Source organism: Apteryx rowi, unplaced genomic scaffold, assembly GCF_003343035.1.
Source record: "Apteryx rowi isolate R43461 unplaced genomic scaffold, aptRow1 scaffold_475, whole genome shotgun sequence".
Taxonomy (NCBI): Eukaryota; Metazoa; Chordata; class Aves; order Apterygiformes; family Apterygidae; genus Apteryx; species Apteryx rowi.
In genome coordinates this window covers 499,536-523,993 of record NW_020450733.1, presented here as the reverse complement: position 1 = coordinate 523,993, position 24,458 = coordinate 499,536, and the positions used below count along the sequence as shown (strand labels likewise).

At 45.0% G+C, this 24,458-nt stretch overlaps 1 protein-coding gene across 2 annotated transcripts in view; it reads right to left on the bottom strand.

The window, feature by feature from the left end:
• The window catches only part of R3HDM2 (R3H domain containing 2), a 60,809-nt gene extending 40,053 nt beyond the window's left edge, over positions 1–20,756 (bottom strand). The window contains exons 1-2 of one of the 2 annotated variants that reach the window (XM_026078189.1): positions 20,667–20,756; positions 18,547–18,587 (exon numbers count right to left, since the gene is read on the bottom strand). In XM_026078189.1, the coding sequence (XP_025933974.1) occupies positions 18,547–18,587 (41 nt within the window). In that variant the 5' untranslated portion in view covers positions 20,667–20,756. The remainder of the gene's footprint in view (positions 1–18,546; positions 18,588–20,666) is intronic. The other variant, XM_026078190.1, reaches the window with a different exon arrangement.
• Between the last annotated feature and the right edge of the window lie 3,702 nt (positions 20,757–24,458).

Below are 24,458 nucleotides of genomic sequence, written 5' to 3'. Positions count from 1 at the left end.
AGATTAGATTAACAACTCAGCATCAGGGTTTTTTCTCCTGTATAACTTATCTATTTTGGGTTTGTTTATTCATGTCACCTAGCATCCAGGCAGCCCCTTTGGAGGTTCAGATCTGGAGTTCATAGCCCTGAAGAAGCTCCAGCAGCTACTTTGCAAATGAAGCAGCAACAGAAAGGGACAGCAGAGTTCAACTCAGCAGTGGTCCAGCACGCTCCCAGGCCAGGGATCTTTGCTCCACATAGACAAAATGTTAAAGTTAAAACGTTAAATGTTAAAACCCAGGGAAACTCACAATGCTTTATTCTGCTAAGGAGCATCTCTGGTCTGTTGGACTTTGACTCAGGACCGTTAAGGACAATTGCTGATGCCCTCTGCTCTGGAGCTCTGCAGTAGCAAGATTAGTACTATAAAAGGAGGGAATTTTGGATGCTCTTCTTTCCTTCTATCAGGTCTTCCTGCTTTCAAAGAACCCCAGCTGGCAGAGCATATTAAGCAAGCAAGGACATATAGACAGCTTGGGGCCTTCTGCTTAAACCCCACTGTCGGTTCTTAACATTGTCATTAAAGCAGAATAAAAAGAAGTTCCATAACGTGAGCCTGGGCTGCAAACCTGCACTTAGACGCCTGGCAGGCAGCTCAGCAAGGACAGATTTCAGAGCAAGAAAGCCTTGCAGCTCTAGGACATGAGCACCTGCCCCAGACAGGACAGATGTGGCCTCCTGGAGCTGGTCAGGCTCTTTCAGAAACCACAGCCCATTATCAATACGAGTCGGCAGCATTTCATCTTCATGCATCGTACGTCTGAGAGAGGATTTCCTAAGCTCCATCCTTCTCCTTAGATGGGGAGACAGCAAATCCTGGGTAGGAGGAGGAGGAGAAGAAGGAAGAATGAGTCAGCCCCACCGGCAGCCTTGGCTGCCGCAGCAGGCTGGATAAAGCCCTACAGACAACCTGCAGGGCTCCTGCTTTTCACACCTGAGAGCCATTTGCTTAGGTACCATGTATGTGCAGTAAAACTAGGTCGGGGGGGACACGGACCAGAAAAAAAATGCAGCAGCACTAGGTATTATCTGTACTCCCAGCTTGCAGGGAAGCTGCTTACGCCTAACAGTAATACTGCAGAGCAAATATCAGCAACATTAAGTGCAAAAAGCAACAAGAGAAAACACGTTCCTTCCCTCCCTGGCAGACATATACCAAATGAGCCTAGGCTGTAATTTGCCCAGCCCAGCTTCTGCTGAGAGAAGACAGTCAATTAGGTAGTGGATCCCACCAGAAAGGGAACAAAACTCAGACCTGTGATACTGAACTGGTGGGATGGCGTTGGTGTAAACAACTATCACCAGCCCAGGACAGGGCTCCCCATGTAATGGCCATGTACCGGACAGCCTGCATCAGAAACCTGCAGCAGCTGGAAAGCGAGGATAACATTACTGATGCATTTAAATGCATTCATTTATCCACCTAGACCAGAAAACTCGCCCTCCCCTTAAAAAAGGGGGGAAAAGTCCAGAACAAACGAGCCTGGGACAGACTCCTCATTGCAGGCATGTCAGACGCTAGCTCTCTCACCTCTGCCGGTCTCAGCCACTGCAACACTGCACAGGGGAGAGGGAGAGGAGATCCTTAAGGAGCTGGAGGACTACATCACAGACTGTTCTTTGGGTTGAAACCAGCCCTACTTGTTGCAACCAACAGCACAGGTAGAAACGCCCCCTCCAGACAGCATACGATTCCAAGGACATTATGGCCATGCAGACTGTAAGAGGGTTTTGGACAGCTGGGTGCCTAATATGACTTGACTTCAAGGTGCTGGCAGGCACCTAACAGGCATCTGAGCTAAAGGCTCAGCTCAGAGGGACCATTCTTAGGCAGACACAATAACCACCACACACAGCAAGTTGAAGACCTTCTCTAAGGCCCCCAGGCCACAGCATTGTTTTTTTGTTGGTTTTTTTTTTTGGGGGGGGGGTATGCATGCATCAGAGAGCTTTCTTGGTGTTCGGAGCCAGGAAATGGGAAGGATGAGAACTGCAGCACATTACTGCTAGGAGTTACTCTACTCTAATAAGTCCCCTGAAAAAAGCTCCACAAACATCCAGACCCAGAGCAGGTGCCCAGGAAAAGCTAAAGGCAGGAGGCCAGCAGAATCGCCACGGCCAGGAGCGAGGGCTGGTCCGGTCTCTCTCATCCTCTCTCATGTGACATGCGAATGGGACAGAGGGAGAACAGCCAGGATTCCTCAGCAAAACCAACCACCAACAGATCCCTCCACATACAAGCCCTGCAACCAGCATGTTTTGCTGATGAGAGGCTATGACGAGGGAGCGAGGGGGGAGACCGAAGAAAAAAGTGGAAGAGCCCAGTGGAGACTCCACCCCCAGAGCCACTATGAGCAGGGTTGTGAGGAGGTGATACTGCTGAGGGGGACAGGAAACCCCGGCCATCAGCAACTCCGACTGGCTGAACGGCCTCTGTCTCTGCTACCAGAAAAAGGCAAGTTTCATTTATGCCCAAAGAAGCAAAACTCAAGAGTCAAGGCCTGGCCTGCCCTGTCCTCACCCTGCTGCTGGGAATCACTGTGTCACTCAAGGTACTGCAGGAACACCCTGACACACACAAATTAAAGGCACATGCTACTCCTACAAGCCCAGGACCTAAAAACAATGTAAGGGCAGGGGCGAGGCTCCTAAAACCAAGATAAACAATTTTTAAGAAAACTTGAAGAGGCTCATCGGGCCTAACAGAGAAGAGTTCTGCAGCTGGGTCATAAGGCAGAATTAGCACTTTACTTAGGAGCTTACCCGAAAAAGTGCATGCCCCAGAGCTGGGTTTCAGTGAACTACAGCACCTTGGTTAGGATGAATCACAGCTGCATTTTTACAGCGCACTGCAAACCGTCTGCTGCTCAAAGCCACGGTGCTAATGGCAAGTGGCATCCACTGCACTTTGGCATTTAAAAATCACACACTGCCAAGCCCCTTGCTCAGCTATTAGTGGGACAGCCTGATTCCCTACCCCCCCACCCCTCCTCCCAGGGATACAGAGGGCAGCAAATCTCATGTCACTAATGAGCCAGCACACAAAAGTACATGCTTGCTCCACGTCAGCAAGGCATTCCCAACATGGGCACAGAACAAGGTGCTGAGTTTTCTGGTTCTGAACGTTTCTGGACTGAACTCCCAGAGTCAGAAAGGGGGATCCAGCCTGGGTCAAGGAGCTCTGGGCATGGCACATGCCATAGCTCAAGCTTCTGGTCAGCCAAACACCAGCGCTCCTCTGCATATCCCTTCCCCAGCATACTGCTACTGCTTCTGAATTTTATTCCTAACTCCAAACCTCGAAGACACCCAAGAGCACTTCAATGCCTGCGCAGAGCTGGGTTTCCTCAAGTGCACTATGCAGTAACATCACTCTCTGTTCAGCCACTGTTACCTAGAGCCTGCCTCTCCCCTTACTGCACAGCACGAGCACGGGACTTGTCCTGTCCTTTCCCTACAGCCTTGAGAGCACCGCTCCCTCTGTCTGATGCACAATCAGAAACAAGATAGCTACGAAAGACATGGGGTGGGAGAAGAGTAGGGAGAGCAGCCCCACAGGCAGGACCATGCTTCTTGCATGCAAGCCACAGCAGTGTGAGCATCCAGCTTCTCCCGCAAGGGAGGCAAGGAGGAATGGCAGTAGCTGCTGCCTCTTCCCTCCCTCTGATACCTCTCCAAGCAGAAGAGTAACAGTGCACCTCTTTCCTCCAGCAAGATCCTTCCCTCCTCATGCTTGACTGAAAGGACAGCGTTCACTCCAACTCCACTGCCACAAAGTTCAGAAGCAGGAGGGATACAGAGTAGCCAAATCCATCAGCAAACACAAAATAAAGGCAAAAGGAGAGATGGAAGAAAAGGAGGGAAAAGAGAGGTATAGGAGGAGAAAAACAAGTGCCGGAAGACATTCAAGCAAAGAAAGGAGAAGGGACAAATTATATTTAGTGAGTAGCTGGAAAATCCTTCAGAGATAACATCCTGCCCACCAGCTCCTTTTAAAGGCTGTGCTGCCATTTCCCTGGATAAGGGTGTCTGTAGGGGGTGGGGGGTGGGGGGAAGGATTCAGATGTAGCAAAATTACCATTTTCTCCCCTCCTCCAAGACAAGTAAAAATTAAAACCCCGCCACCAATAAGCTTTGAGCCAAGCTCAGCCATGCCCACACAGTCTCTGATGCCGTCTTCTCCTCCGCATGCGCATGCACACACACGTGCATGGAGGTGTCTTCTTCCTAGGCGGAAGCCACTCTCCAGGCAGTGAAAAAGAATTAAAAAAGGGGCCTTCCGTTCAAACCTGGCTTGGTTAAAACCTGAGGATATGGTACCATGGCAACCACCACCTCCCCTCCTGCCCCAGCAAGTGAAGTATTAAACACACACGGATCTGTACGGTCTTGCATTAGCACAGGCTGTGACCAAGCCCCTGACATCCCCTGCAGCCCCTCCAGGCTGAGGCCAGGGAGGTTTGACATGAACCAAATCTGTCAATGGCTCAAGACAGACACGTGGGCAATAATGAGCAGTGGAAAAAACAGAGCGCTCCATTCAGCTCCAAACACTGATAAATAATTCAGGAAGAGAAATGCCGCAATACAGAGCACAGCGCGGTTTAAAAATAGAACATGAGCCGATGCCAGAAGAACAGAGGGGAAGGAGAGGAGAGAGAGAGACAGCACTAACAAAAGGATGCGTGGCAACAAGCCGGGCAGCCAGTGGATGCTGCAGCCACCACGCTCAACACATTGGTCCCAGCAAATGTTTATTTGCCTACCCTGTAAATTAGGAATCCAAAACAGTTATTACTAAAATGGTGACAGTAAGCAAGGCTACCCCTTCTCAGTCAGAGCCCTGCAGCAAGGCACACACCCAAACGGAGAGGTGGCCCCTGCGCCAGAGGGCCCGCAGCAAGCACGCGGCGTGGGGCGAGCGTGTGCAGCAAGCACGCGCTTGCCCACCTTCATCACACATGTGACGGCGACTGCAGCAGCACGGGCACCAGCCCGGATCCATACAGCCCCTCCTGGCTGCCCATTGCTTACGTGCCTCACCAGCCAGCTCAGGTGGGGAGCACCTGCAAAGCTTCTCCATCAGGTTGGCCTTCAGTAGTGTTTTGCTAACTGTTTTCTACGCGGTGCAGGTAAAACAAGCGCTGACTATTTGTAACAGGAATGCTAGAGTCTTTTGTCTGCTCAACTATTCTCCTCTAAATCCAAATACCTTAAATTCAGACACTTCCACTCATCATTTGTAACATCGATTGCTGGCCAAGAGTCCCATATTTATGATCTATTATCCTTTGTAATGCACTGTATACCAACACCACCACCCCCAGCCTGTTCAGCAGCAAGCACAGAGAGCTCAGAGCTGTTAACTTCTCTCCGGATCCCATTGTTCTTCCTGCATTAATAATCACGTGTTAAAGACTTCCTCGACAGCTTATAAGATACCTAATTGTCCTAACAAATCTGCAATACAGGTGCCACCTGTATTTTCGTGGGTGGGAACTGGGATACAGCAGAAGTGATGTGAGGAATATTAGAAAGGTCATTAACAGATCAAAGAGTTCCTAATTTCAGTTGCAGAGCATAACATTTTTTCACATTTACCATTAGTTATGAAGGAACCTTGGTCACAGATACAGTCCCTTTATTCCACTTTCCCATAGGGCTGCTTTAAAGAAAAAGGTGATCTCTCCAGGTTTTGCAGAATATGTGAAAATACTTGGGGGAAAAAAGCAGCCATCTGTCTCTCAAAAAAAAAAAAAAAAAAAAAAAAAAAAAAAAAAAAAAAAAAAAAAAAAAAAAAAAAAAAAAAGGCACCAGTCTCTCCCTGCTTCCTCCTGAAGAAGGATATCAGTTTTCCAAATATTTATGACAGGAAACTGCCAATAATAAGAAAAAAACAGAATAAATTTTTGATACAGAAAAGAGTACTATCATGAGCATCTAATTCAGAAACTTATAAATCTGCAGACAAAAAAAGCTGCCCACAAATATTGCTTTTCCCCCCTGAATATCCAAAAAAATTATTGAAGAGGTGACAAAAAAAAAGTGAAAAAAGAGAGTTAAAATGTCACTGAAAGAAAGTTCAAAAGACAGACGTTTGGGTGCCTGCTTGTAAGAAACCCAGATCTTAAACAATCGGTTCCTTCGGTTTAAGCAAAGATCTTCCAAGATGCATTTTGCCCTAGATTTGAGTTGAAGTGAGCAGAACTGTGTTACTCAGTCTTAATCACTGAAGCACTGCAAGGCAGCATCTGTCTCCTTCTCCGAAACGTGGTATTAATGGAAAGCTTGGCTAGAACTGAGTATGTTGACATTCTGCTTTTTAATGTGGTCCTATCTGTTATCGTACTCAACTATTAAAGCAGTTCTAATTACATGATCATATTTTAACCTAAAATGTGAACTGCTATTCAGAACATACTGAAAAGTGGCTTTAAAGAGAGACAGGAAAAAAACACAAGCTTGTGTTATAGTTCAGAAGCCCATGCTTCAATCAATACAGCATTCCGAAGAGCTCTCCCACTCTTAGGAAAATTTACTCATTATCACTTACAACTAACAGCTTCTCTGTTAGGAGGTGGCTGCCTGAGGGGGTGGAAGAGGGGAAGGAGCCCTGGGCACCCTGCAAAGCCTCCTGCTGCTCCAGCACCGCTGCACAACACGCACCTGCATTTGCCAGGCAAAACCACAACTGCCACGCTAGGTCTAATTTTAGGACTTTCGCTGCCTTGCCTCAACCAAACTTGAGCTTTTCATGATACTATTTACATCTTCTACAAGCAGGGGTCACACATTGGCTGGTGTTATTGGACACTGTCGTGTAAATAAAACTTATGAGCCTGGCAAAGAGCGCCTGTGAATTATCCACAGAGTGGGTGATATTGTCTTACAGTCAGTTGCTATTTCTGGAAAGCATGCAATGTTACTTTACAGTATTAAAAGAAGATATGATGGAAGTATTCCAACCACTGTCCTGGGAGCTGGGAATTTTATCTACATTGTCTGAATTGCAGTTACGAAAGGAATAAACCTCCCAACAGCCTCAGAATTTCAAATTTCAAAGTTTTGTACATTATAACATTGAAAAGCTCACAACAAGCACCTGAAATCCATCCTGCATATAATGGATTTTCACATATTAAAAAGCCCTTTAGGTCTCAGCCCCTCAGGAGAGTACTGCTTGCTGAAGAAAAGGAGTTGAATTTGGTCACAGCAGATACCAACTTCTCTTCCCCACCCCCCAGATGGAGAATTTTCCTGGATTACTTTTAGCCACCAATATTGCTCAAGGGCTTATCACTGCAATACCTAACCGCACAACTCCTGAACAAGTTGTTACAAAACATTTCCTCTTAAGATCACTGGCATTTTGCGAGTCCATGGGATACAAGCCTAGAATTATCACAGACAGTAACCTTAGACGGAGACATCCTGAAGCAGAAGGCATTGCAGTGCTGTGGATTCACGTTCTGGTAAGTTTTTAACTCCAGGCATGTGCTGTGCCTGTAATGACAGCTCCTCTAACCAGGAGAATTACTTGAGAATAAGGTAGCCTGTGAATCAAAAGTGAAATAAAAAAATCTCTTCCCATCATGTAACTGACCCTCCTCCCTAGCGAAGACAACCTTAAAACTGCAAATTTCTGAGAACAGTTGGGCTGAGAAGATGCTGATAGCACTTTTCTACCAGAGCTTTTCCTTCCAAGCTGCTTTCCTCAGATTAACTGCATATTACATTGCACTGACATCAGCAAAGACCAACCTGCTATCAGAGACTGAAGATCCCAGATGCAGGTGGGACCAACAGCCCTGACCTGGCAGACAGCACAGACATCCTAAAGGATGAAACGGTCACACAGGGACTAAGGATCAACACAGATGTGAAACGATGGGGGAAAAGCACCCTGAGCTTCCTCCACTAAGCACAACAGAGCATTCACAACAGGCAGACTACCATTGAAAGGAATCTCTCACTGAGATCCTCTTTCAACCTAGGTGTCTCAGCCTAAAAATCCAGTTCGCTATCAGCCATCAGCCTTTGCAGAGTGCAGCTACAAGGGAACAGAAAACATTTCTGGAGAAGCCTCATGCTGTGCTAAGCAAGCTTGCTGCACCCACAAAAGGATCATAAAAAATCTCCTGTGAAGGCCCACCCAGCCTCGTGCAGCCAGCCTGAGGCTCACCCAGTAAAGCCCATCTCCCCCTCCCCTGCAGCTGTGCACGTTTCATGCCAACAGTTTCAGAGCAGAACTATCTTGGACAATATTGCCCAAGGATAAGAAGGTTCCTTTGGGCATCACCAAAGCCCCTTCTTTATCCAGAAAGCCTGTAACACAACCCATTCAAAAAATGGGGTGAAAAAGAGACAATTCACCACCTACATACAACACAAACTCAGTAATTCTCCTTTGTGCCTGCGGTGAAAGTGGGGCTCTCCTATGTAACTTTAAGTTGTATTTTAAATTAAGGATCCTTCTTCTGGTGAAAGGAAAATAAAAGCAAGCACAGTAGTAACTCTTGCAAGGGAGTTCAGAAGCCGCCTTACGCTCGCTGACTTCTGTACGCAAGCAGCAAGAATTGCATCAACAACAGTGGTGGGCATTACACAGGCAGCCACAAGCCAATAGACCTGTTCTCAGAAGCAGATGAAATTGAAGCCAAGAAAAATACACTAAACCAATAAAAAACCTGAGAACAGCTTTTCGTTCTTCAGAATAGCCAGGTACCTCATAAACTTTGACAGGAAAGCTAAGAATGCGCCTCACAGTTCCAGCAGGCCAAACCTTAAGGACCCCCAGGTTCAAACTCCCTCTCCACAACCAGGAAGATGCTGAGAGGCTCAGTTTTGAAGTGTGCAAAATAAGGTTTTGCAACAACTTCCAGCCAGAAGCCTTATGGCTTAGCCTAGGTTTATTTGATCAGCTTGGTACACACTGTTATTAGGATGCTTTCCTAATATCAAGGCTCACGCAATTGTGCTGACCATATTTTTGTTCATCTCTTTACCCATCCAAGCGACTTTTGAACACAGTGGCCGCTGTGAATATACTCTCATAGAACAGTGAAAATCTCATAGAATAAGTTCTGATAAGTGACCAGATAAAGAGATCCTATTAGTGCTCCCACTGGTGGCAAAACTGTATCATGAGATCAATCCTTAGCAAAGGATCCATCCGCAAGCAACAGACCTGTAAGAAGCGAGGCTCATCAGTTCTGCTGCTTCTGGAAAAGCTCATTTATTCCTATAATTATGTTGGTATAACCCTGGGCACAGAGTCAGTTATAGGGTAGAGGTTTCATTACTGGAGTAGCTTGTTCCCATAAGTAGCAGCTGTATCAGATTAAGCACATTTGTACCAATACAAATACAGCATCAGGCAAAAGGGCAGAATTGCTTTCGCTGTACCGGCATAGCAAAGTCACACTGCTTAGTTTGCTAAAAGCCCATAGAAACATCACGTGTGTGAAAGCAGAGATATTTGCTGGTACCGTTTTCCCAATGTTACGTGCTGGGGAGTTCACATCCGAAAGGCACACCACACTCAGGGCTTTGTGTACATGTAGACAGTGCCAATGAGACATGCGGCTTCTGTAAACCCCACGTCAATGTTTAAATCAAGTTAAACAATCTCAGTCCCAGCCCTGGCTGGAAACTGGCCTGTGGTCAAGAGTTCAGGGGAGACATGGAGGAGGGCAGAACCTCTGCTTTTGGGTTACTCCGCAGAGGTGCAGAGGCAGGAACACACCCACCTCTCTGCACCTGTCCCATGTTCTGGATCTAACAATCCAAAGTGATCCTCTTTCCTGTCCATGCTCTCCCCTTTCTCTCTCCTAATGCCAAATCATGACAGAACAATCAGCTCAAAGCACCCATTCATTTAGCTTTGGGTACAGGGAAACAGACAGGACAAGCTCCTACTTGCTAAAGGACAGTATGCCTAACACTTCCCAAAAGACATCAGTTTCCAAGATATACCGAGAACATCTTCCGTAATAAAGTGGCTCTTGTGTCTAAACTCAGCTCAGGAGAAATTAGTTTCTCAAAGAAAAAGATGTCAAAGCAACATAAAAATTTTAAAACTTCATTAAAAAAAGAGAGAGAGGACTGGCATAAAGAGTAGGCTGCATCTACCCACACACAGTCATCAGAGAAATTCACTGGGAGGCAGCAGTGACTCAGCCTGCAGCGCACAAACACATCTTGTGTTACCAATACATAATGAAACTGGGCTTTATACAAAATCATAAATCTGCATGCACCCAATTGACAACACTAATGCAGGGAAATCCCAGCACTCGGAGACAGGCTTGGAATTATCAGCCCTTCCTCTTGGTGCTAGCTCGGCAGCCTTAATACAGACACTGAAATAGAGTGAACTCTCCAGGTTTGCCTATCAGGCACCTTTCTCTCTACCACCACCTTTGACTCATGTCAGAAAACATACACTCAAATTCCAATGACCCTACATAGCCTGAATTACAGGCAGACTGTTTAGTCTTCTCTTTATGGAGCCCTTTCACATTAAAGTATTCCAAAACTGTCAAAATAAATCATGTCTCAATCTCCTACTCACTAAGGATGTACAGCTGAGATGGTCTGAGACCATCCAGCCAGAGAGCAACAACCTGTTTTCCCTGGGAACTTCTAAAAATTCAGGCAGAACCTTACACTTGTAAAATATTTGAAGGGGGAGGAAAACTACCTCTGGTCCTCAACTACATCCCACCGTCCTTTCAAATGTCATCTCCTGCTCAAAAAAAAAAATATATATATATATATATATATATATAAAATAAAATCTATGCATGGTTTTATTAAATCACTCCATGGTGTGGATGGATTAATTATATTTTCAGCAAAAACCTTAAGATATACAATTACTGCAATTCACCCCCTTCCCAATAGCCACAAGGAACATAGGGCTTTGCTACAGGTTGCACTGTTTCCCCCCTACCTGTACTTCCACTTCCCTTATGAAATACAACATTTCTCAGAGAAACTTTCCATACTGACCTCCATAATGGTTCCTTCATTCAGGCACCCTCACCTTTTTCTCAGAACGACGACTAGCTCCTGGCAAAATCAACTGATACAGAAGAGTGCTCAGCAAATGAAAAATCTGTTCCACAGAATCAGGACCTTAGAAGCAGCACAATCCATTTGGGTTACAAACTCTTCTACACGCCACACATCTGCTCACAGCAAGGCACTGGCCTGGGAGCCAGAAAAACGCAGGATTCCTGGGTTCTGGCCCTAACTCAGCACCTGCCTTTTTAATGCTCTCTCAGCCAAATCATTTCCACTTCCTGTTCTTCAGATTATCCACCTGTAAAACAGGGATTACATTCACCTACTCACAGTGGGGTAGGAAGGATTAATGTATTAAGGCTGCAAAAAACCCTTCTAAATCCCTCAATGCACAGTTCTGGGGGGGACCCCAAACAACCTTTATTATTAGCCCCTGCTGTGGCACTGGCAGTGAAGGCATCCCTGAACCTTTCCATGTTCCTAGCTCAATGTCCCAGTGCTTTTACAAGTAGTTCTGGTCACCAAGCTCTTAGGATTTCTACATGCTTCCTGCAGCACTTACTTGCCCTGTGCTCCAGAAGAGGGAATACACAGGCCTGAGAAGCTGCTTTGAAGGAGATTTTTCTGTGGATAATCTACACATCAGTTTTACTTTGTGTACACTGTGGGAATATGCCCACTACCCGTGTTCTCTCATGCCCATATACTCCATATGAGCTCACTTATTCGACTGTAAGTGCTCACACAGCATGAGAGGGGTGCAGCTGTAGCTAAATCTTCAGTAAAAGCCCTCTCACTGCAATTCTGATGTGGGAGGCACCTTTCTGACCTGAGTCCATCTAGCATCAGAGTCACCAGAACTGGGCTGTGTGCCTGGAGCCCCTGGCTCTTCTAAACTGCAAAGCCCAACAGACTCAGCTTAACTCCCTGCCACAGAGCTGCTCAGCAAATGCTGCCAGTCTTTTTGCCCTCATTCCAGTTTTGCCCATCTGAAGCCACCTTATGCCACTATCACAGTTCCAGGCATGGCTGTAGCTGAAAGGACATTCCTAAAGCTGCAGTCAAAAGAGCTGGGGGAAGAGAGTTTCAGAATAAAGTAGGTGATTTGGAAAGGAGGGGGCAACCTGAGTGCTCTGCTCCTCCTCCAGTGATGTTCTGACCTCACCAGAGTATTGCCACGTCCGTCTCATTTTGTCCACTGCTGCTACAAGTTGTCTGTGCTTCTTTACATTATCTGTCTCCACACAGAAGTGCTTGAGTGTATTTATGAAATGCTGGGTATACTCCTGTAACACCTATAGCAGTGATAGGGTCTGTACAAGTGTTTATTTTAGGTAGTCACTTCGGATACTTTTTTTTTCAAAAGCACGTGCACTTTGAGGCCAAACCAACAAGGATCTTCTGGTACTCAGTGATTGAAAAGGGCAGCCAGACAGATTTCCAAGAAGTATTCAAGAAGATTTAGGAGTTAGGCACCTGTTAGCTGCAGGAGGATCTTGAGTCTGAGGGTTTGATTGTTTCTAAAAGAGGCCAAGGTGCCCAATTCAAATTCAGACAGTAACTGAAGCTGAGTTTTGAGTGCTTTTGAAGATGTTACCCATTGACTGTAAATGTTGGTTTTCTTTATCAAACACACAGAGTGCAACTTGGAACTAGATATCCTCTGCTTATGCAGAACCCTTCCTTGCATGATTGCAAAGCTTTTTTCTACAAGCATTTTCTCCTGGATGAAAAATGTTTTGTTACACCCATTGCACAGACTGCCAGAATGCCTTGCCCAGCTGTGCCCATATACTGAACACAGCCTGGTATACTGACTCCCATTTCCTCTCTAAACACTCGAACAATATTTCTCCAGTATACAAAGAAACAATAATAATCAAATCAACAAGAAGACAGACAGCAAAAGGGCAGAAAGCTAAAGTGCTTTAAGCAAAATGCCCACTGAAAGCCAAACTCATTTGTTCAGCAGGCCACCAGAATCACTCAAAGATCTGGCAGTAGCATGATTCCACATCTACTTTTGACAGAATAAGGCAGCTCCAGGACATGAGGAAGGGAAGGTAAAAAGGCCCTAGCTGGAAAGTTCTTGTCATAGGCAATGAAGCAGGAGGAAGAAATTACATTGGGTCATCAATTCAACCTGTCACCTGAAACCAGGCTGTTGGGAAGTTTGCATTGGGAACAGGCAAGCACAATGTTCTGCTTTTGTGTTGAACTTGGGTTTAATAAAACCACTTGGGCACCAGATACAAGACTTATTTGAGGCTACCTCTCTTCTCTACTGCTTGGGAAACTGGATATTATCTGCCTTGACTTTCATTAAAATCCCCAAAGATCTGTTCTGCTACTGCTCTACTTGGGCTAAATTTAGCAGGGTAATAAAAATAGTTGAAAGGCATGCAATTCATTTTAATATCTGCACTTTTATGTTGCCAGGCAGCTAATTTCTGCGTGATCCTAAAGCAGTCATCCAGAAAGAAAAAATTATTAGAATATACTCTAGATTATCAATGGATCTAGCACTAATGATCCAAATTACAAGACTCTTCAGGAGCTGGAGTCAGCCAAGTCTCTACAACAATGCCAGAGAGGATGGGGAAAGCAACAGCATTTGGGATGTTTTTTTAAAGAGAAAAAAAAAAAGTGTTAAATTATAGAACAAGACAGAGTAGCAGTAGCTCTTTCACCAGAGCTTTTGCATGTTGAACAAGTCAAATATATTTTGGGTGCCTTATGTCTGTTTGAATACAGGAGTGCTAAGAAATCTCTTAGCTGGTTTTCCACAGGCTCACCATAACTGGTCCTCAGAGCTGGGCTACCCTAATGGACACAGGGACACAAAGTGAAACCTCTTACTAGAGGAAGTTAGATGACATTAATTATCTCTAATTCACAGCCCAAATAACCCACAGATAAGCCAGAGAGCTAGCCTTCAGGCATAAAAACAAAGACATTGCAAACACCTTCGTTCATCTGTTCTAAAGTGCAGGGAAGGATCAGCAGGAATTAAAGACCAATACATTAATATAAGCCAGGTAAGCCTGGTTGCTTGCTGGAAACAAGAGTTTATTTAGACACCAACTCTCCTTTGGTATTTCATTGCAAAGAACAAGGTGCCCCACAAGTTCTATCAGCCCACATCACACACACACGCACCCCTTCTCCCCAGAACCAGGATCACTAGCAGAAGCGTGGAGACTGTGCCACCACCAGCTGGAGGTGGTAAGATGTTGCATCCATCTATGAGGTCCATCAAAACAAGCATCATCCAAACATGGAGCGCTGATATCCAGGGTCTTCAGCACCTCTCCAGTAAAGAAACTGCAGTACACTACCAAGAACATACAGCAACAAAATAAGCTAATTACTCTAAAGAAAGTAGTATTTATTTTTCTAGCATTAAGTTCCAGAAATTTACACTTTAAAAACAGCAATGGTCATGTAAAATGACACCAGAAAGGCAGTGTCAGCCTTTCAGTCATGCCTGGCACCAGGAAGAGGAAGTTTTGATAACAGTTCATTCAGGCAGAGGAGGTGACTGAAGGTCAGGACTCTGAACTTTTCTTAAGCCAAGTCACTTCCCTGCTACATGCTACAAGCTCCCTAACAGTACCAAAGTGTTACTGATACCTCATCTCCCAGGGCAACTGTTGTTCCTAAAGAATTTTGAGATCCTCAGATGAAATAAACCAGGAGAAGGTCAATAGGTTATTATTAAAAACTAGTACTTACCCAAGCTGGAAGCAGCATTAGAAAACAAAGCTAACTATTCTATCTGTTTAAGACGGCTGATGATTTAGCCACAGTTAAAAAGATGCAAGCATAGCATCAGCTAAAGTGCCCCCTTCCCTTGCCACAGACCTAGCAGCATTAATCAGCATTGCCACTTATTTTTCTGTCTTCAAGTCTTTAACATACACCACCAGCTGCAGCTGTAGACATTTCCAAAGGACATTAAAGAAGAAAGATTCAGACCAAGGTAAATGTTGAACTCAGTAGGCTTACAGGGCTTATTTCCTCCTTAGATTAAGCTTCTCTGCCAGGGCTATGTCAACAAGCAAAAAGACACACAGGGGCTTAAGGACAGACTAAGTCCTGACGCCACTGTCGTGGCAAGTGTTTTGTCATTATTTCAACAAGCACCAAATCAGGCTCATCAGCACTGAACAGGTCACCACCTGCGCAGCAAAAGTGACCCTGCTTTTGGTAGAACTGTTCTGGCTCAAGAACTCAGTTCTCCCAGCAAAGAAACACTATGGAAGTTCAGCACAGATGAAGTATTTTATTAAAGACACTGTTCATTCAAAGCTAAAGATTAATTTGAGTGAGGAATTCTCTGCTCTCACTGGCAAAATGCACCTTATGAATTAGCAACACGAAAGAAATCAGCCTAAAATGAATGAAAAGCCAAGGACAGTTAGTAAATGCTGCCCTTCCATTGACTGATCCTGGAAGCATGTGGTACTTGAACACAGGCAGTGACATTCAGTGATACTGCATCCATTCATATTTTACTCTTCCTTTATTACCAATAGAAGATATCAAAGCCTGCACCAAAGGGAGAGCACAGAAGTTTGCTCTCACAGAGATAGCTACACAGACACATATGGATGTCTAGTTCAAACCAACAAGGCCAAAACTTACAAGAGGACTGACTATTTTGGATTTGCAAAGAGGCCCCTAGAATGCCCCATTTCCACACAGAGGCTCAAATGGTCTGAGAGGTGGTACCTCTCCCAAAGACTCCTCCTCACGCCCTCGCATAAATCGGTCCTTCCAGCAAACCTGGCAGATGCACAGTTTTATGTTGATGGTAGAAAGTAAACAAGTCAAACTATGCTCAGAACTGTGCAACAAGATCTTATTGCTAGGATTCTAGACCAGGTGAAAGAAGTCTCATATTCAAAGCAGGAAGGCATAGCTGGAAGAAGGATGAAACTCCAAAGAAAAGCGTTTCATTTTGCTGATGCTCACGGCATTATGAGCTCCAGAAAAGACAACACCAATCCCTGCATGTACAGGAAGAGGCAGAGCACTGAAAGAGAACATATGCATTTCTCAAGTAGACCTAAGCTTAATTACATACTAAGAAACCAACTTTGGCAATCTAATCACAGTGAGGACTGTTGAAGCCCTGTGTCGGTACCCAGCAATTTACATTCAAATCCTAACTTCCACGACTTCCTGTGTGAATCTGGAGGCAAACAGAAACAGCTAGACTCCATGAATAATGAATCCTTTCCTCCATTTTCTCCTCAGCCTTGTCTGTGTACAGTGTATGTTCTTTGAAGCACAAGGCTGTTTTCTACTATACACATGTAAAACATGAAGCATAAAGGGTTTCGATCTCTGCTGGGGCCTTTGGATCAGCTACAAAAGTATGTTTGTGAAGAATTTAGGGCAGGAAATGCAATTCAGCACAGGCATGCATAGGAAGTACCAGTGGCACAGAATATTAACAAGATCATTTTATTAAGAATTTATCTTTAGCCAAATAACAGCCCTTTGCAAAGTCTTCAGCATTCAGGTGCCAAGTTGCATTTCCTGCCTCTCACTGCACCATTACATTGGACTTCCTGCTCTGAAGTACTGAGAAAATAGCAGCTTGCTGAGAGACACCAAAACCAGCTGCACTTGAGGAGAGATTGAGGCGGGGGGAAGAGACGGTTCCAAAATCTATTCTGAAAGATTTGATATGCATCTGCCTATTTATCAGATGTTCATAAAATACTAGAGGAAATTCCCACTGTCTTCTGATAGCACCCAGTGACGTTTGTAAAGGCTGAGAGTTTGAAAATGAAACTTAAGGACCTTGACCTCCAAATCCCTGCATGCAACGCTTTCACCAGTCTCATCTGTTTATCTTCTCTGTGCAAGGGACAGCAGTGAGAACAGACCAGGACCACATGCTCAAAAAACGCTTCTTGATACCCTCGAGAACACAACTGTAACAAGTGTTACTTGGCTAAGGAATGGAAGGAGAGAGAGGAAAGAAGGGGGAACAGTTGCATAAGAATGAGAAGCTGGCTTTACAGTTTTGTACCAATAAAACTAAAGCAATCTAAGGTCTGGTCAGTGCTGAGAATGATTCAGAAACCTAGACTCCAGGCACAAAACAGAGTGGATTTAAACTGCATGACTAGATGCATGGATTCTTATGTGGTGCACAGGGCTATCAACAAGGTGATTGCAACTTGGAGCTCAGTCAGTCAATATCTGAGAAATCAAATCACAATCCCTGTTGTGCTGATATTTGCACCGTGCAACACAGTATCAGCACCTGAGCAAGTTAGTTTATGAAGGTGCTCAGTGAGATTTGATGTCAAAGTTATAACCTGACAGACTGGAGAGAGTTGAGCTTCTAAGATAGTCAGACACTTTGAGTATGTATTAGGAGAGGCTGAGGAAGCTGGGTTTGTTCAGCCTGGAGAAAAGACTAAGGGGAGAACCTAACTGCTGTCTTCAACTACCCAACAAAGGGGAGAATCACTGAGAAGACAGGGCCAGACTTCTTAGACATGCACAGCGAAAGGACAACAAACAGTGGTCAAATTGCAGCCAGTGAAGTTTGACTAGACATAAGGAAAAAAAACTTCCACAGTAAGAGTGGCTAAGCACTGAAACAGGTGCTCGGAGAAGTGGTGGATCCTCCATCCTGGGAGATATTCAAAACGGGACAAGGCCCCAAGCAACCAGACCTAGCTTTAAAGTTAGCCAGGCTTTGAACAGAGGATTGGACAAGACACCTCCAGAGGTCTCTGCCAACCTAAATTATTCTTTGATTCTAAAATAAAGAAACAAGTTCAGGCTGGCAGCCTTGATGGAGAAGCAATAGCCTCTGGCTGTCGCTGCTGCTACTTAAAATTTATACCTGGGCTCCATAAAGGAGACAGGTTGACTAAACCAAAAGTGCTGCACAAAGAGTGAAAGGAGAGATCCACAAAACTCTAGACTGATTACAACAGTTTAAATAATGGAATTTATGTAAAACTAGCACAACATTTTTCTCCTGACAAGTCTTTAACCGAATGGATGCAAGCCATGTTTAGTGCAACCTGTTCCTAAATGCCTTCAGCTGAACAGCAATACCCTCAGTTAAAATGGAAATAGGAATGACTGGCCTTTAACTAAATGGATATAAAAAACACATTAGAAACTGAGTACATCTCCAGGACACCTTCTGTAAGCCTGCCTTGAAAAGATTAAAATTCCTCCCTTTTCAGCAGTTCCCTCCTAGTTGAAAAAAAAATCATGTTCTTAAAGTAAGTATCGATCTAGTTGAAATTCACTATTAAACAAGATAATGAGATGAAGTACACTGCACATGTACACACATACTAGCAAACATCTTTGCCAGGATTACATACATGCCCTCTTCACACAAGTCTGCCCATTTTTGCATGAAAGCACCCTCGGCTCCCCCCACCTGACCCTAGGCAGGAATTATGCAATGCCAAAATGACTTTTAGCTTACATTTCTCCACTACACCGATTCTTTTCTTTATCTGCCAGCATCTAACAAACAGAGGAAGACAAGAAATGGAAGTTAAAACAGATAAATCAAAACTTGGAGACATTGGGTGAAATCCTGATTCCACTGTAATCAGAGCAAGCTTTGGTCAATGCAGTTACTTCATACATTGCACTTACAAGTAATGGCAGGGGAGGGAAGAAAACAACAAAAAAGCTCAAGCACTGAACTGAAGCTGAGCCTAGGACCAGTCCAACAGACAGATTTTTTTTTTTTTATTTATTTCCTTAAATGGCTTATTCATAAACCTTCCCGCTGAAAACAGGGGTGAAAAATGGAAGCACTGACACAATCTTAAATCTAGCAACACAAATGGCATCACTACTGTAAGGGGAACTTACTTGATGCATCTGTGCTCTGACAAGGGGGTAGGATATCACAGGCAGAACAGAGGCACTGCAGCATGGCTGGAAGAAAGGACGTGGCACGGACATTCCCCACTGCTCTGCTCCACAGGCCAGCCCTGACCAAGCAAGTCTGCTTCGTCCACAGCCTGCTTCTTGCTGTCAGTGTAGCTCTTTCCTTCCTGACTATTTCAGTTGACTGGGCCCCTCTACTCCTCCTAGGCCTTTCTCAAGGCCTGTTACAAACAACATGCGAAAACTACAATGGTGGCAGGCAAGAGCAACAAATGTTTCTTTATTTTCTCTGGAACTGAGCCATGCTTCTGCCCCTTCTCCCAGCACTGACTGCTCCAAGCAGTGGCAGAGTCTCAAGTCCGTGTGGGACAGTTTCCCAGCCACAAAGAAAGTGGCTGCATGTAGTCTGGGTAAGTTCTCTAGGACTTACCTTGCTTCCTATATACACCCATGTTACCGTAGAAGGTGCTGGTTTACTCACAGGACTCAGCTTTTATTTAAATAAAACAAGACATGCAAAGTTGCAGCAGTTTAACTCCAGGGATGACATAGCACCTGATATTAGTTAAGTCAATGCAGTTTTGGGCATGTACGATACATTCCTCTAAACCTTGTTTCCTGGGTTTAGCTCATACTCGTCACACAAGCCAAAACAACCATATGCAGCATTGTGCTGTTTAAACGAGCAAACATCACATTACTAGTTAGATGTGATGCAGAGCAGTGCAGTCTAACACCCTGGGACTGCTCTCGGTCACAAAGAAAACCTCAAAAGTTTGAGCCCAGCATAACCAATTCTAAAATATTCACCTAGCAGCGTGTCTGTAGGGAGCCTGGAGCAACTGTTTAGAAAGACAAAGAGATACTTAATTTGCCCCAATAAGGGATTAACTTCAAATGCCAGCATAGAACAGTTTTTGCACACCATGCAGCAGGCTGCCAAGAGAGGCCCAAACTAATGCTGGACCTGGAAAAACACAGCTAGTTTAATGCAAGAACTTGCATAAAGTGCCTAGGCAACTCCAGTTGTGTCTGGGACCCCAGGAAGCACCACCAAATGAATATGTGGACAGACCAGCTTCCTTTGGCATCCCAGCAAGAGGCAATCACAAGTATATAACAAATTCAAATGTTGGAGCTCACAGGATCTAAGAGGCCACAGTCTTGTTGCATGATGCACTATGTTCTGGCAAGTCAGACAGCAAGAGTTTAGAAGAATCTTCTTCCTCCAGCTCAACAATTGGTATCCTGGGAGACTGCAGATATTGTCCCAGAACAGCAGCAAACAATGAGGATACACGACAATAAGAAATCTAAGGCAACTAGTTCCTTTAATTCCACTCTGCTGAATGGACTGCCAGCCTAGAGTCTTGACCCTCACAGGTCAGATGGCTGCAGCTCAAAGCAGCACTTGACTAACTAGCAACGCGTGTGTCTGAACAGAGAGCAATCCTGCGATAGCTACTGTTAACACCACAAAAGAACTTCTCAGCTTTGATCCTAGGAAGATCTGAGCAAACAAAGATATTAAGACTCAGACAGAGGGGAAAATAGCGCCACGAACTGTTGCCTGATATTGTCATATCACTCCAGGTTTTGTCTTGTTCATGCTGTAAAGTAGCTCAAACTGTTTGTCAGGAAGCACTGAGCAAAAATTGCAACACCTGATAACTAAGGGGTCAATTGGCTCCACATCCTACTCACCTCTAGGGCACCAGTCCCCAGTCAGTCCCCACTCCTGAGCAAGGGGAGAGATCAGAGAACGGACCATATCCAAGTGATGTTGCTCCTTCACAACTGGCATGAGTTGAGTTGGGAGTCTTAATCCAGCTCCTCAAAAGCCAGGTGGCTGTCTCCAGTAAAGCATCACCATTGCAAGCAACCTGTTGAGAGTCTGATCCATCCTCACTTGTGCAATCCCTGGAGTCTGGAGTAATGGTTTACTATCCAGTGAAGCTGCCATCAAACATCACACTGTGCCAGCTTGGTGGACAGAGAAAAAGAAAATCAGTCTAACATCTTTCCTCATCATCTAGATTGTTCCATTAAAAAAAAAATCTTATAATTGTAAATATATACACGCACATATACTGGAATAAGCTTCTAAAGTTTCCTAAGTAGAAGGAATTTGTCCTTGCTTTCAAATGAAACAGGAATGAAGAGGGGAAAATCTTTAGCAATATATATTTAACAGCTCATTGAAAATACAAAGAGCAATGGATGGAGAAGCGAGACCCTAAGAGAACATCTGTTGAACAAAGGATTTCAGCAAATCACCTACAAACTACTGAATTGCCATTCACTCAAGAAGGAAGATTACTTTGAGTATCCCTGGTATGATTTAATACAAAGTTTCCAGCATGAATTCAAGGAGAAGGGCACAGAGGTTATGTCAATCAGACTTAATGTGCTGTAGGTGGCACACAGGACAGAAATGAAAGTGAATGGAGCATAAGGAATCGGAGCTATTCAGAGTGACAGAGGGGAACCAGGTCCCAATTCTCAAAGGCAGTTGGAGAACAGGTCAAGGCAAGAGATGAGACAAGATTCTCAGCAAGTGCCAGTGACAGAAAACTGAACTGAGACCAGCCATGGGTGAAATTTCTTTGCATGTTGTCAGCAGCAAAAGGAGCACTGAAACAGAGACTTAAAATTAGCAATGACACTGTGTTTTGATTTGTACACAGGCATGTGTTTGCCTACTTTCTGGGAGGTGGACCAGGTCCTACAACATACTCCCATTGCTCCCCAGGGAGATGGAGGAGAACAAACCTTGTGCACACCAATGATTTGTAATATCTGTGGCTTACATCCTGCTCTCCATCACAATATCCATTCTTTGTTACACCCGTTTTCTTAACGGGTTGGCAGGTAAGGACACCTCTGCTGTTCCATGGGTCTTGAAGAAGTAGCCACAAAGTTCTGCCAAGGCACTTCCCACCCCCTTCCCTTGGAATACAATTCTTCAGCCTATCCTTTGTTTGGTGATAAACAGGCATCAAAGCGTGACAACACTTCCAGTTCCCCAAGAAGGTATTTCCCCTTAACTAACTCTTCTTTCCAGCACTTCTCCTTCCCAACTCTTTGAGTTTCTTCCACTTTTTACACTTTGACTTTGCTCCAAAATGAAGACAACCAGTAATCTGCACCTACTCAGCAATACATGCATTAACACCAGATTCTCATGGACCACTCTGCATGAACAGAGGCTGTAAAAGCAGTAGAAGCCATCTTAAAATCAAGGTTTCTTTCTATTCACAATTACAGTGGCATCCTTGAACTCTAAGGAAAATAAAGGTTGTTCTGGAGAGCTGGAAGCTCTCACCAGCTTCTGCCAGAAGCTTGCCTGACAGTGAACCTCATTCCCTTACCATCCCCACTACTAAGAGACAGCTAGCTGCATTATCATCATAAATGGCCAGACAGACACCTTGGTTTTCCAGACACCTTTCGTGAATACTGAAGCAAAGACTGAAGCCTCACAAAATACAGAAAATACAGAAAGTATACAGATAGCAGGCAGGGCAGAAGCAAGCTGGGTTCAGCTTGAAGTGCTCTGGAGAAAAGCTAATACGTTTCTGAGCTGATCAGTCACTATGTTAAGCAGATACCTGCAAGCAATAGGTCATTCAGCACAGACAGAGATGCTCTGGGCAGGACACCTGGTAGTGTCTGCAAGCTGGTACATCAGCTCCCAGGGACAGGAATCACTTCACCCCTCTGAAAATCTAACACCTGTTTTGGGGCACAATTATGCTATGTGAAACCACAGCAGACAGATTTGGGGGCAAAACAGGGAGGGCAGGGGGTTAGGTTATTACCCATGCCACTTTTTGTCTGAGATACAAAACTGGAAATTTCTGGGTGGGGGATTTTAAATGCCCCAAGAGGTCACAAGTCAAAGTGTTCAGGAATGAACAGCAAAAATTCCAGTGACTCCTTCCCACAATTTTTTTTGTATTACTGTTTTGGGGGCAAGGGAATGTTTCACAAAGAACACTTCACAATGTAGGGGACTACTGGGTGTAGTGCTGCTTAAGGGCTGAAAAGAACAAGAACGTAAACCTTATGTTCAAATTAAAACTCAAAACAAGGTCCAGAATGGGTCTGTATAGCCAGCCCTGATGTCCTGACCACTGCATCTTCATTGCTTTGGGTAGATAAGCTAACTGCAGTACACGTCAGCCAGGCTCACCAACATGTAGCATAATTACAACAACGAACGCTCAACCTGAGGCTGTGTGGGAAACAGGTGAAGATACAGCGGAAAAGGGCATGTCATGGGCCAGAATGAAACAAGAGGAATCTTACAGCAAACCCTGTGCAGGACAAATAAGATGAACTCAAAAGGTCATAGCTGTAGCAGGAGCAAGTAGAGACTTTAGAGACAAGAGAGGCAAAGAAGGACTTTACCGACAAGTTCAGATTCTCCATGGCTTAAAGTGAGCAGCTACTGCAGCTCTCCAAAGGAACAATCAATTGGAGAAATTAAAGAGGCAGCAGAATTCCAGCAGGATGCGCAAATCGCCTTCAATAAACCAGTCGTGAACTGGCTAGAGCCCTGCCCACCATTTAAGGAACTGGCACAATCTTTGCACATCATTACCTCAGATCTACGATGCTCTTTTGAAAGGCAACCACCCCCATATAAGCAGTTTCTGAAAGATGGGGATTTGTCAAGCCCCTTATAAAACCACAGAGGCCAGTGCAGCAGTGCAGGCCTGGGCTCAACTTTGTTGCCTATCTCAAAACAAAGAGAAAGTCAGAAACAGAAAAGGCTGCCATCAGTGAAGGAGACTCTCTAGACCAAATTCTAAAGGAAATAAGGAAAGGGACTAGAAAAAGTTCAGAAAACGGGTGAGGGAAGAGAGGTACTAGTCCACCAGGTGCTCTTATGCTCATATTGCATCAGGAGCTCAAGAGGACACCTCTGATAGACTGTAAAGGCCATTTCCCACAGATCAAAAGGAAGACTTGAAATAAAATCAACTTACCTGTGAAACTTGCTGCCAGACTACAGCACTGGCAGCAGTCAGAGGCAACTTTGATACTTAGGCAGAGAACCCAAATATCAACAGTTACCCTAAAAAGCACAGTGAAGATTTAAATCTGTCACAGGGCAGAGCACATAGAGCAACAAGCAACAAAACGCCTTTTCCGGGCAGTCTATCCCGCTAGTGGGCTCTGTCAGGGAGCCGCCAAAATCCCTCCTGAAAGCATCCTGACCAAGGCAGAGGATAATAACTCTCCAACGCCTTCACTCCCTTTTCCACACAGAACACGGCCCAGGAAGTCAGACGGGTTTCAAAGCAAAGCCCTTCTCTGCGAGGGAACCGAAAGCCTCGTTATGCCCAGCCCCGAGGGAGCCCGGCCATGCTCGGCCCGAGGTCTCCGCTCCCGCCCGTTGCTCCGCTCGGCCCTCAGCCTCCTGCACGCTGGGAACGGCGCCCGCCGCCGCGGGCCCCCCAGCTCCGCCGGCACCGCGGCGAGCCACTC